At 45.7% G+C, this 14,202-nt stretch overlaps 1 protein-coding gene across 2 annotated transcripts in view; it reads right to left on the reverse strand.

Annotated features, from left to right (window-relative positions):
- Positions 1–1,433: 1,433 nt before the first annotated feature.
- skila (SKI-like proto-oncogene a) overlaps positions 1,434–14,202 on the reverse strand; it is a 40,147-nt gene continuing 27,378 nt past the window's right edge. The window contains exons 2-7 of one of the 2 annotated variants that reach the window (XM_058069141.1): positions 12,162–12,260; positions 11,570–11,658; positions 7,986–8,128; positions 6,170–6,498; positions 5,658–5,888; positions 1,434–3,882 (exon numbers count right to left, since the gene is read on the reverse strand). In XM_058069141.1, the coding sequence (XP_057925124.1) occupies positions 3,610–3,882; positions 5,658–5,888; positions 6,170–6,498; positions 7,986–8,128; positions 11,570–11,658; positions 12,162–12,260 (1,164 nt within the window). In that variant the 3' untranslated portion in view covers positions 1,434–3,609. Of the gene's footprint in view, positions 3,883–5,657; positions 5,889–6,169; positions 6,499–7,985; positions 8,129–11,569; positions 11,659–12,161; positions 12,264–14,202 lie in introns of both variants that reach the window. The other variant, XM_058069140.1, reaches the window with a different exon arrangement.

Raw genomic sequence — 14,202 nt, forward strand, 5'->3', positions numbered from 1 at the left:
AAGTTATTTTTGGATTATGCAATATTAGATGCCCCGCCAAGTATCGCAAAATAGCACACAACGAGAAGACATGGACCTCAGGCCGAGCTCGGAACGTGGTGTTTGTAGTGCGTCCACTCGCTAATGGAGTCCAGTCAGCTTTCTTGGCACCGCCTCTGACACAGAAGATTTCAATTTAGCAGAAGACCGCACGAAAACATTTTCTCCTCGCCTCCCATTTACTCTGCCGTGATGTCAACATTACTCACACACTGAATGACGTACCTTCTTGTCTGTCCTGAAATGCAAGACGAGGTCGTTGCCGTGTGTGTGTGTGTGTATCTGTTGGTAGGGTTACACAAACATCACACAACAATTCCTATGTGAGCTCGTCTGGAGGGTTGGGGCCGTGGCCCAAGGAAGAATCCATGACTTATTTGTGCAGAATTCATGCTTCCATTGATCACAGCAAAACAGCCACAGACCATCATACTACCACCACCATATTTGACCTTTTTCTCAAATGTCAAATGGAATGGAGCACACACCTTCCAAAAAGTTTCCCCAAGACACTTGGGGAACATCAAGATGTTTTCTAGCAAAATGGAGGCCAGCTATGTTTGTTTTGTTCACTGACCTTAACTGAGGCAAGTGAGGCCTGCACTTCTTTGGGTTTTGTTTCATGTTCAAATCAAATAAAACCAACAAAAAATTACAAAAAAAATTACAAAAAAAAATATATTTTTTATTAAATAAAAAAAAATAAAATAAAAATAACTTAAATTATATTAGGAAAGCAGGAAGTGAACAAATGTAACAGTTACTGATTGTAAAAGTACCAGATGGAGGGGTAGGATTTAATAAGCTTTGCTTCTTCCTACTCCTTTTGGACATGTGGAACTGTGAAAGGGGGGGGGTCTTTTGTGACCTCTCTTGGGGTGATTTTGCTTGGCTGGCCACTCCTGAGAAGATTAACCTCTTTTCTATGTTTTGGCCATTTGTAGATAATGTCTCTCACTGTGGTTGGCTGGAGTCCCAAAGCTTTAGAAATGGCTTTATAACATTATCCACATATTATTATTTTTAATGGAGTGAGGAATCACTTTTTCACATTTATTCCCTTTTAATAATAAAAAGTTTCTTTAAAAAATTGCATTTTATGTTGTCATCATTTGAATGAGTGTGATGATATGAAACATTTAAGTGTAGAAAATAAGAAATCAGGAAGGTTTCAAACACTTCAAACACTGTATTGCTGTGCAAACATCCTGTTTTACTTTGTTTTAGTTTTATTTAAGACCTAAGATAAGCTCTTTATACTTGCATTTTAAAGTGTTACTTCTATAACAAAGGTGTATTTATGACTTTTATACCTGCCTATCATGTCTATGTATGCCCAATAATAAGTGATCATGTGGAGTTCAGCAATAAGACAATCAGCAGACGGCGGAAGATGGCTTAACACTACAGAACTTTACTTGAATTTCATCCAAGTTCATCATCTATACAGGGTCTCTATTTACAAGGTCTGAAATGAAATATGGGGAAAGAAGGAAAAGAAAAGAAAAAAAAGAAAGAAAACACGACATACAACTGAGGTATTAGCCAAAAAGCATTTACAGGTATGTCATGTACTCTTAAATATTCATGATGATTGACACTTTTAGAGTTAGCAGTGTCCTCTGCATTTAAAAAACATCTCTTCAATATATATATATATATTTATTGATATATATATATATATATATATATCACAACATGAGGTAGGAGATCAGTGTCTCGATTCATGCAAAGAACAAAAGTCTCATCACATGGTTACTGGCAATGGTCCTATACACAGACACTGCATATTCATGTTTCAGCATTTGGCTGGGAGTAAAGGGGGGGGGGTGGTTTTTCAGCAAAGCCATGAATATATTTATAATATATATATTTATATATATATTTATGTATAGGAAAATGTCCTTACAAGAAGTGTATAAAGGAAGAGAGGACAAGGCATGCCACCTGCAACCAGGATAAAGCAGTGGATATGTCCGTTTAATTCCGGGGGGGTGGGGGGGGGGGGGGGGGTTTGCACGCCTGTAAAAATTCTGTACAAAGCATATCCAAGTTGTTATAACACTGCAAAAATGCAAACAAAAATAAAGACGCCCTGCACACTTTTCTTTAGTGTATTGTGACGAGGTGCACCGCTCACGGCGTAAACAGCGGCCCCTGGTGTGTTGAAATGGTCATTGCAGTGTCAGTGGCGGGTGTAAAGGGGACAAAGAAAAGTGATATTGTTCTGTTCAATTAAGACAAAAAAAATACTCGTGAATAAAATTCAGTGGTGTCAGGAGTAGACAAACACACACACACACACACACTTTCATCGTCATCATCATCATCATCAGATCCAACAAGGATAGAAAAATTGCAGAGGTTCATCATGCATGTCAGCCGCAGCCGCTCATTATTCTTTTCACCATTTTTGTGACCATGTGACACAAACATGAGGGGCAGCAAAACATGCAAAAAATATATATATATTTTTTTGTTCCACCCTCCCCTCATAAAAGAGAACGGGAGGGAGCTTAAAAATTTGTCCTCTCGACGTCCACTCGGCACATTTGCAAAGAAAAGTAAATTTTCCCATTTCTGGTCCAAATGATGTAACCTTCAGAAGATTAGTCACAGAAGAGCAGTCCATATATTAATAATGCCTACTGTATTTACAAAATAACTCCATAGAAATCTTCACTGAACATGATAAATATCTTCTTTCATCATTGTTATGGTTATTGTTATTCTTCAAGTTTTTTTTTTTTTTTTTTTGTCCATGAAACAAGTTTTGGCGCCTCGGTTGACGTTTTTGGAAGGAGCGAGATGGAGCACAGTGGAATGTCTTAGCAATTTGCACTTTTTTTTCTCTCTCCCCCTCAACAGATGCTTAAACATTTGAAAATCCAAGGACGACCCCCCCCTTTTTTCCTCATTTAAACCATTATTTACACACACACACGCGCACACACACACATGATTCTAGGGATGTCTTTTGAGGCAATAAAAAGCACTTTCCGCCTGGCAAGGTATAAAAAAAAAATCCTCGCCTCTCCGTTCAACCGCTGGCGTCCAGGCCATCCGCCCTGGCACTGCTGCCCCACCTGTCCCCTTCCTGGATGCCTCATAGAGAGGTGGGGCGGAGGGGGCGGAGGGGCTAAGAGAAAGGAGCACAGTGTTTCTTGTCTGGGAGGATGCCACAGTGTTGAGGAGGATGAGGGAGGTCTTTAGATGGCGGGGAAGAGTGGGGGGGGTTACGCTACGTTGAGGAGGGGGTGCTCGCGTCACCATTGGCATGTTCTCATGAGGCAGTCTTTTATATACAGAGATTTCTTATAAAGAGGAAAAGGTGTTTGTCCCTTCCAGATGATGTCAGAAGAAGAAAAGCAGCACTGGTTGTGTCCATTAGAACCTATAGAACCTATACATTAAAAGTCATGCCAAAATATTAAAAAAAAAAAAAAGAGTCTTTAAATACTGTTTGTTGAGAGGATAGGGGGCAAATGAAGGAATAATAATCATAATAATAATAATAATAATAATAAAGAGTTGAGGTGCACAAGAAGAAGAAGAAAGGGAGGGCGGCAGTTACTTGGGGCCAGCTGCTGGGGCCTCCGTGAAGGAGGAAGGGGAGGAGGAGGATGAGGAGGAGGACGGCGAATGGGCGTTCGGGGGTCCGGTAGACGGGGTGAGAGGAGGGGAGGGGCTGCCTCCCACGCCGCCGGGCTGAGCCATCTGCTGCCGGAGCTGGCCGATGGTGCGCTCCAGCTCCTCTCGCGCCTCCCGCTCCCGCCGCAGGTCCTCCTGCAGCTCCTGCCGGTCGGCCTCGGCCCGCTCCAGCCTCTGACGCAGCTCCGACAACTAGAGGGGGTGAACACGTCAGGATTTTAGTGGGGAACGTTCTCACATGAGATGAAAAGTGGTATGTAGGTATGTAGGTTGTAGCAGGAGGACCCACAAGCTCAAAAACAAGTGGGAGGGGGAGCATAACAGAACCCCCCCCCAAAACAAAGGATGATGATGTTCAGTATGTGTGGCCCAGCTTCCAAATTCAACTAATGAGGAACTAATGAGTAGTTACTGGTCAACTAATGAGCAACTAATCAGTAGAGTAGTTACTGAGGAAGTAATTAGGAACTAATGAGTAGCATAGTTACTTAGGTAGTAAGGCACATACATTTAGAGTAGTTACTGAGGAACTAATTAGGAACTAATGAGAGGCATGGTTACTCAGGAAGTAAGGCACATACATTTAGAGTAGTTACTGAGGAACTAATGAGTAGTTATTGATCAACTAATGAGAAGAATAGTTACTAAGGAACTAATAAGTAGCATGGTTACTCAGGAAGTAAGGCACATACATTTACAGTAGTTACTGAGGAACTAATGAGTAGTTACTGGCCAACTAATGAGCAACTAATGAGTAGAGTAGTTACTGAGGAACTAATTAGGAACTAATGAGTAGCATAGTTACTCAGGAAGTAAGGCACATACATTTAGAGTAGTTACTGAGGAACTAGAGTAGTTACTGGCCAACTAATGAGCAACTAATGAGTAGAGTAGTTACTGAGGAACTAATTAGGAACTAATGAGTAGCATAGTTACTCAGGAAGTAAGGCACATACATTTAGAGTAGTTACTGAGGAACTAGAGTAGTTACTGGCCAACTAATGAGCAACTAATGAGTAGACTGGTTACTGAGGAACTAATTAGGAACTAATGAGAGGCATAGTTACTCAGGAAGTAAGACACATACATTTAGAGTAGTTACTGAGGAACTAATGAGTAGTTACTGGCCAACTAATGAGCAACTAATCAGTAGAGTAGTTACTGAGGAACAAATTAGCAACTAATGAGTAGCATAGTTACTCAGGAAGTAAGGCACATACATTTAGAGTAGTTACCGAGGAACATGTATGATGTATGTATGTAGGCGTTCCTTAGGATCGCGTTGTCGCTGCGTACCTGTGCGGTGTAGTGCGCCTCCTGCTGGCGCTGAGCGGCCGGCTCGCAGGCGCAGGCCTGCTGCCGGAGTTGCTCATAATGATGTATGTGCCTTACTTCACTCAGGAAGTAAAGCACATACATCTAGAGTAGTTACTGATTAACTAAGGAGTAGCATAGTTACTCTGGAAGTAATGTACATACATTTAGAGTAGTTACTGAGGAACTAATGAGTAGTTACTGGTCAACAAATGAGCAACTAATTAGTAGAGTAGTTACTGAGGAACTAATACGTAGCATAGCCACTCAGGTAGTAAGGCACATGCATTTAGAGTAGTTACTGAGGAACTAATGAGTAGTTACTGGCCAACTAATGAGCAACTAATGAGTAGCATAGTCACTCAGGAAGTAAGGCAGATACATTTAGAGTAGTTACTGAGGAACTAATGAGTAGCATAGTTACTCAGGAAGTAAGGCACATACATTTAGAGTAGTTACTGAGGAACTAATGAGGAGTTACTGGCCAACTAATGAGCAACTAATGAGTAGAGTAGTTACTGAGGAACTAATGAGGAACTGATGAGTAGCATATTTACTCAGGAAGTAAGGCACATACATTTAGAGTAGTTACCGAGGAACATGTATGATGTATGTATGTAGGCGTTCCTTAGGATCGCGTTGTCGCTGCGTACCTGTGCGGTGTAGTGCGCCTCCTGCTGGCGCTGAGCGGCCGGCTCGCAGGCGCAGGCCTGCTGCCGGAGTTGCTCCAGACGCGCCTCCAGCTCCAGCTGCTCCTGGCGGGCGCGGCCGAGCTGGAGCACCTGCTCGCTGTGCACGGCCTCCAGCTCGGTGCGGAGCTCTCGCTGCTCGGCGCTCAGCTCGCGGAGTCTTGCCGCCTCGCCGCCGCGCAGCGCCTCCAGCTCCTGAAAGACATACGGGTTATATTTGTAAATGTATTATTTGGACGTTTATGTTGGTATAGTTGGTTGGTAAAGCGAAACTTATGCTTCCAATTCCCTCCCTTTTTTTAGTTGGGAACTGATATTTACCTGAACCTTACCTATGTTCTACTGCTGATTACTAAACATACTTTCTTATGGTAGGTTCCATGTTTCTATGGCCAAATATAACACAATACTGAGTTCCTTGACCAAATGGTGTAAAATGGCCGCTACTGAAGGTTGATTCCAAAGCCGCTGCTCACCATCTCCAGCTGCAGCTGTTTGTGCAGGGTGGAGTTGAGCTTCTCCTGCTGCCTGCTGTACATTTGCATGATCTCCACCACGATCCTGTCCTTGTCGTCCTCCACCACCGCCGCCGCCACGCTTCCGCCGCAGCCCGCATCCTCCCCCGTCACAGGCGGTGATGCGGGAGGCGGGGGAGCAGGAGGGGGAGGGGTGTGGGCGGCTATCTTGCCGCTCAGGCTGCTCGTCTCCATGGAAACTGCCTGGGTTTGGCATTCCCGCTCGGAGGCGGCACGTTGGGATTTGGCCTCCTCGGCGGCGGCGGCCAGGGGAGGCGACGCGTGAAGGTCTGGAAAAGATGAGGGATGAAGTTAGAAAAAAAAAAGGAGCGGAGAGGAGGCGGCTGTGCCGGCGGCAGGAAGTGCCAGCCGAGTTGCTGCTGCACGTTCTCTCGCCTACGCTACGCCAAACAGAAACAAGTTAACACCTCCAATCTCGGACAGTGGAGAGAAAAAAAAAAAAAAAAAAAGACGCCATTCATCAATGCACCACACGGGGGGGCTGCTAATGAAGGCAGAGCCCGCCTTATTTTTATTCCCACAGCAGGAAATAGCACGTCTGGCACAGGAGAGCCTGCATTGCTAGCACCCGACACACACACACACACACACACATGCATCACAACAAAGTAGGAAGGACAGAAATAGCAAAATTGTGCAGACAGAGAGGAATGCGGCGAAGCAGCAGAGAAGAAGAAAAGCGAGAGCAGACTGCAGGGGGAGGAGGTTGGAGATGCAAAGATGAGAACGGAAGGGACGGAAGGTGCCAGGGAGGATGAAACATTCCTGTCATTCACACGCATGATAATGGTATGAACACACACACACACACACAGGAAGTGGAGAAAAGGAGGTCACTGCCACCCTGTTTGCTCATCAACAGTGAGGGTTCCCCCCTGAGTCTTGAACTGAAGGTCAGCACGTGCATGGCTGCAGGCACCCTATATGTGTGTGTGTGTGCGTGTGTGTGTGTGAGAGATGGACGTTTACTGTTTACAGTGAACACGTGTCTCCTCCATAAGCAAAATACGCTTGTCTCTCCCGCTCATGTCCTACAGATGCTAATGGATCGTGCTAGCTGCTGTGCATGAGTGTGTGTGTGTCATTTATTTACACTGAGGAATATTTCAGCATCTCATCTGCACGTGTGCGAGGTAAGAAGCCTGATAGCGAGCGCACTTAGTGTATTAATAACGAATCACGGACGTGTTCTGTAGGCTCGTTTACGGCGCACCCTTTTTTACGGCGCACCCTTCAAAAGCGGACACCAAAAATATAACGTAAGAACATAACATACGGTCTAGTGGTTACCTGATACATGTTTGTATTGGGTGTTAAGTTGCTATGTGATGAATTTAGTGCTGTTGGTAGTGACAACATCATAACTGTAACTGTACACTGGTACATTTTCACATTTGGCACCTAGACCTCACAGCTAGGAGACCAGGGTTCAATTCCACCCTCGGCCATCTCTGTGTGGAGTTTGCATGTTCTCCCCCGTGCATGTATGGGTTTTCTCCGGGTACTCCGGTTTTCCTCCCACATTCCAAAAAACATGCTAGGTTAATTAGCGACTCCAAATTGTCCATAGGTATGAATGTGAGTGTGAATGGTTGTTTGTCTATATGTGCCCTGTGATTGGCTGGCGACCAGTCCAGGGTGTACCCCGCCTCTCGCCCAAAGACAGCTGGGATAGGCTCCAGTGGTAGAAAATGAATGAATAAATGAACATAACATACCAGGAACACACGTGTGATGTTAATACTGTGATACTGACCCATGGGGGGCTCGTCGTGGTGCAGCGCCCGGCGGCCGTAGTGGTGTTTGAGCAGCGCTCCCAGCATCTCCGGGCTCATCTCTGCCTCCCGTCGCAGAGACACGTTGGGAGCCACCATCTTATCGTACGTGTACAGGTAGTAGCTGGGAGACAAACAAGACCATTAGACGCTCACACGGCCCACCCCCACAACACACACACAAACACACACACATGCACAATGGGTGACAGTTTTAACGGGCGTGAAATGAATCCCGTTTATTTCCTGGTTCTTAAGTTGCTGTCTGAGCGTGGTGATTGATGGACTAGACTAGAGGGTGTCTTTTGTTTTTCTTAGCCTACTCATCACCGCCAGCAATGTCACCTTTCACATACTTGTGAAGCTCATAAAGCCTTATGAGCTACGGACTATGCAGCATATATATACACACACACACACACACACACGCACGCCGTAATTCATTCTGCATGAGCCATAAAAGCACGGCGGTGCTGAATCTGCTAAGTACAACAACAGCGGCTTGCCAAGTCTTTCAGTGGAGTTAGCAGCGTAAAAAAAATAAAACCAAGACAAGAGAAGAGAAGAAGACGGCGCAGGAATATGGATAGCTCTTATCTGCTCTTTACACCAGCACCGCCTTAAACAGACCTCGGCCTTATCACAAATGTCCAGGTGGCGCTACAAGCGAGGCAGAGACGCACTGGAGCCCACTTCCTGCTGCCATGGAGGCACCACCCAGGACAGAGAGGAGGACACAGATCAGAGGACAGAGGAGATAGGAAAGGCAGGAGGAGACAGGATGGAGAAGAGATGAAGGGCCGGAGGACAGGACGAAAGAAAATATGGAGAGGCGAGGATAAAAGAGGACAGAGGAGAGTAGAGACAAGAAAGTAGAGAGGAGAGATGAAAAGAAGAGGGAGGAGAGAGAATAGGAGGTAGGAGAGGAGAGGACAGAGAGCAGAGGAGAGGGGAGAGAGGATGGAGCAGAAAAGAAAGAAGAGAGGACGGAAGAGAGAGCAGAGATGAGAGGACACAGAGGAGAGGAGAGAGGAGACAGGAAAGGAGAGAGGAAAGGTGAAAAGACGAGGGAGGAGAGAGAATAGGAGGTAGGAGAGGAGAGGACATAGAGCAGAGGAGAGGAGAGAGAGGATGGAGCAGAAAAGAAAGAAGAGCGGACGGAAGAGAGAGCAGAGACGAGAGGACATAGAGGAGAGGAGAGAGGAGACAGGAGAGGAGAGACGCGAGGTGAAAAGAAGAGGGGGGACAGAGAATAGGAGGTAGCAGAGGAGACGACAGAGCAGAGGAGAAGGGATGCAGCAGAGAAGAAAGGAGAGAGGACGGAAGAGAGAGCAGAGACGAGAGGACATAGAGCAGAGGAGAGAGGAGACAGGAAAGGACAGAGGAGAGGTGAAAAGACGAGGAAGGAGGGAGAATAGGAAGTAGGAGAGGAGAGGACAGAGAGCAGAGGAGACGGGATGGAGCAGAGAAGAAAGAAGAGAGGATGGAAGAGAGAGCAGAGATGAGAGGACATAGAGGAGAGGAGAGAGGAGACAGGAAAGGAGAGAGGATGGAAGAGAGAGAATAGGAGGTGGGAGAGGAGAGGACAGAGAGCAGAGGAGACGGGATGGAGCAGAGAAGAAAGTAGAGAGGACGGAAGAGAGAGCAGAGACGAGAGGACATAGAGCAGAGGAGAGAGGAGACAGGAAAGGAGAAAGGAGAGGTGAAAAGAAGAGGGAGGAGAGAGAATAGGAGGTAGGAGAGGAGAGGACACAGAGCAGAGGAGACGGGATGGAGTAGAGAAGAAAGGAGAGAGAAGGCGAGAGGACATAGAGCAGAGGAGAGAGGAGACAGGAAAGGAGAGAGAAGAGGGGACAGAACGGAGAGGAGTGGACCCACCCCCCCACCAACAGCAGAGGCTGACACAGGGAATTGGGTAGGGCAGCTGAGTGGGGTTGTGCACAAGCAAACCAGCCTCCACGTCTTCCCTCCAGGACAACAGGAAGTGGCTTCACGACAGAATAGCATAAAGCCGATCTGGCTAATGGACGTGGCCCGTATTCCAGACCTGAGTGCTGCCGAGTCAGTCTTTTCAGAAGAACTCCATCAGGGGTGATCACTCGAGGGCCACATTTGAGTTCAAAAACATACTTGCACACGGTGCAACGCAAACAAAAGCACATCGCAGACGCGCAACATAAACCAACTCAGCTAAACATAACACGTAACTTAAAACTGTTATTTACAAACACCCGCAAGGCATGCTGGGTAGTTGAGCTGAATATGAAGAATAAAACATTGGATGTTAAGTTCACGGGCTGCACGGCAGTCTAGTGGTTAGCGTGCAGACCTCATAGTTAGGAGACGAGGTTCAATTCCACCCTCGGCCAGGTTAATTAGCGACTCCAAATTGTCCATAGGTATGAATGTGAGTGTGAATGGTTGTTTGTCTATATGTGCCCTGTGATTGGCTGGCCACCAGTCCAGGGTGTACCCCGCCTCTCGCCCGAAGACAGCTGGGATAGACTCCAGCACCCCCTGCGACTCTCGTGAGGATAAAATGAATGGACCATGGAAGGCTTTGAATGACTTAAAGAATGCTAATGTTAGCATGCTACACCTCGCATTAATATAAGTATAATATAAGTGCCTAGCTCTGAAAATGCTAAATGTTAGTAGAAATGAATAGTTTGATCTGGGGCTGCATGGTGGACGAGTGGCTAGGAGACCCGAGTTTGATTCCGCATCTCTGTGGAGTTCGCATGTTCTCCCCAGTTTTCTCCGGGTACTCCGGTTTCCTCCCACATTCCAAACATGCTAGGTTAATTAGCGACTCCAAATTGTCCATAGGTATGAATGTGAGTGTGAATGGTTGTTTGTCTATATGTGCCCTGTGATTGGCTGGCCACCAGTCCAGGGTGTACCTGATACATGTTTGTATTGGGTGTTAAGTTGCTATGTGATGAATTTAGTGCTATTGGTAGTGACAACATCATAACTGTAACTGTAGACTGGTACATTTTCACATTTACACATTTGGCACCTAGACCTCACAGCTAGGAGACCCGAGTTCAATTCCACCCTCGACCATCTCTGTGTGGAGTTTGCATGTTCTCCCCGTGCATGCGTGGGTTTTCTCCGGGTACTCCGGTTTCCTCCGACATTCCAAAAACATGCTAGGTTAATTAGCGACTCCAAATTGTCCATAGGTATGAATGTGAGTGTGAATGGTTGTTTGTCTATATGTCCCTGTGATTGGCTGGCAACCAGTCCAGGCTGTACCCCCCCGCCTCTCGCCCGAAGACGGCTGGGATAGGCTCCAGCACCCCCTGCGACCCAAAATGAATGAATGTTAACTCCACCTTGTTTACTTCTTTCATCACCCCCTCCACATTTTGCAATTAAGCACAAACATTGGGAGAGGATCTCCAGCTACCCAGCATGCCTTGAGGCAGGATTGAACGCTTGCAGGAGTATCGGTCTCTAGGTTGAAAAAAAAACTGCTTTGAGGTCTGTTTATGCTTAGGTTGACTTGAGACCAAGGAGGATTTATTTCCAGGCCTAAAGATGGCGAACGGTGCAGTACCTGGGGTGAACCAGGGTGGGGGGCCCCGGCTCCTCCTTGATGTCCAAGAAAAGGCGGTTGTACGCTGCAGCCGGTGGAGACGCTTTATCCTGTGGAGGAGAAAAAGGAACGGTTTGGAGGGGAGTCTCTTTGAAGACAGCTTGGAACAGGAGAATTACCACAGAGGTAGGATTATTAAGGTGGGGGCGGGGGGGGGGGGGGGTGGAGGGGTGGAGGGAAAGATGCTAACATGGCGCATACATGCAGGAGTGGATGTGGATGGGGGGGGGGGGGGTCTGAAGAACGAGATAATCATGATAAAGAGCTCCCTGCTCCATATGTGTGCATGCTGCAGGGGGGGTTTGGGGGGGGGGGGGTGTGCAGCTGTGTTATTGTGTGTGATAAAGAGCTTCCTGCCTGACAGAGAGACTGTCGGCACGTGGCGTGGCCGGGGGGTTGTGTATGTGCCCGGCTTTGGCGTGGGCGGGAGGCTGACCCCGAGAGCTGACCTGCATGTACAGGAGGGCGGCTCGCAATGGGAGGTGACGGCGGGGCGGGGTGATGATGGAAAGGGGAGAAAAGGGGGAGAAGAGATGGGTGCCCGGCAACTGACCTTTCTCGTGGGCTCCACGTCGGCCAGCTTGCTGCCAGGGGAGCAGAGGTCTGTGGAGGGTTTGCGCGACTGAATCTCCTCCTCGTCGTCGTCGGACGCCTTCTGAAACAAAAAAAAAGCGACACACCAAGGTCAAACAGGCGGCCATGCTGATGGAAGCGTGGGAAAGAAAAGTAGGAAAAGCGGAGATGCGAATGACATTTCAATCAAAAGGGGTCCTGCACAAATGATGCGCCAGCGACGGCGTCGCGAGAAAGCGCCGAATAAAAGACAAGCGGCATTGGATGCGGGCCTCCACGTACATAGCCTTCCATCCATGATGTTGCCACTGTGACTCATTGGTAAACATGGCGCTACCAACAAATACATATACACTCCTCATCAAACGTGGTGGAAAATGCCACGTAAATGTGCATTCTTCCTTTAAGGAGGTTCTAAGTAGAGCTTCAAAATGCCAAAAGAAGAAATGGGAGTGAGAGAAAAAAAAATCAAATTATTACTAAGAATCATTAAATGTAAAAGCACAACCTTTAAAAGGCAAAATATGTTGGCATAAAATGTGTACTGAATGTGATTTAATGTCAGGTATTGATGTTTTGATGGCAAAGGCAACACAGCTTTCTCTCTTTGAAGGAGGTGGGATTGTTGACTGCATAAGCCAGGCCAGTAAAACAACCTGAGGCTCACCGAAAAAAAAAAAGTCCAGTGGTATGCCCAAAAAAATGAGCCGGAGGGATCCCATTGGCTGTCCCATCAACTACATACTAACTCCTTATTTCTAAAATCACAAATACTTCAACTTGCTGATATAGTTCATCTTCAAACAGCTAAAATAATGCATAAGGCTAAAAACAACCAATTAGCTAAAAATGTCATCCAATATGATCTCAGGGAAGAACTACATTTAAATAAAACACTTATATGCTAGGACTACGTTAAAAAGCCATAGCATTTCAGTATGTGGAATCAAACTACGGAATGGATTGAGTAAGGAACTCAAACAATGCACAACGATGAGCCAATTCAAGAAACAATACAAGCAGTTGATGCTAAAGGATGAAGAGTCTTGAAACAGTCATGATGTGCTATATATATATATCACTATATTGACACTTACTATGGTACACATTATGTCATTGGATGCTCATATCACCTTGTACTTCGGTACGAGGTACATTATTTAAAAAAAAAAACAAAACAACAACCTTAAACTGTATTATGGAAAGCAGGAAGTGAACAAATGTAACAGTTACTGATTGTAAAAGTACCAGACGGAGGGGTAGGATTTAATAAGCTTTGCTTCTTCCTACTCCTTTTGGACATGTGGAACTATGAACTGATTATGTGATGCATTCAATTGTAATCTGATGCATGTTCAAATCAAATAAAACCATTTAAAAAAAAATAATAATTACAAAAATAATGAAAAAATTATTTTTATTAAATTAAAAAAATTAAATGAAAATAACTAAATTATATTAGGAAAGCAGGAAGTGAACAAATGTAACAGTTACTGATTGTAAAAGTACCAAATGGAGGGGTAGGATTTAATAAGCTTTGCTTCTTCCTACTCCTTTTGGAGTATGTGGAACTGTGAACTGATTATGTGATGCATTCAATTGTAATCTGATGCATGTTCAAATCAGTAGCATCAAGACACGGGACCATCCTAGACCCAAATGAAGGTCGGTAGTGGTGCAGAGTGCAGTCCCATAACCATCAGAGTAGAAAATAGCTCTTCCAAAGGAAGAATTGAACGGTCCTGATGGCTTGCAACGTCACTGGCAGGTCGAGAAGATGGTTTCTCATCTCACCATCATCATCCTTCAATGGAAGAACAGAGCTTCGGGTCGTGCAGGGGTGTCAAACGGCAGCCGGCTATGTGGTGATGTTGTCATAATTTGACAAAGGACTTCTTCCAGATGAATAAGATGACTCTTTTGGACCATCCAGTGGGTTTGGGCTTTTTTTTTTTTTAGCTGACTCTAAACATTTTGTTTCTCAGTCCCATTTCTTCTTTTTGCATTTTGAAGCTCTACTG

This window comes from Doryrhamphus excisus, chromosome 3, assembly GCF_030265055.1.
Source record: "Doryrhamphus excisus isolate RoL2022-K1 chromosome 3, RoL_Dexc_1.0, whole genome shotgun sequence".
Lineage (NCBI taxonomy): Eukaryota > Metazoa > Chordata > Actinopteri > Syngnathiformes > Syngnathidae > Doryrhamphus > Doryrhamphus excisus.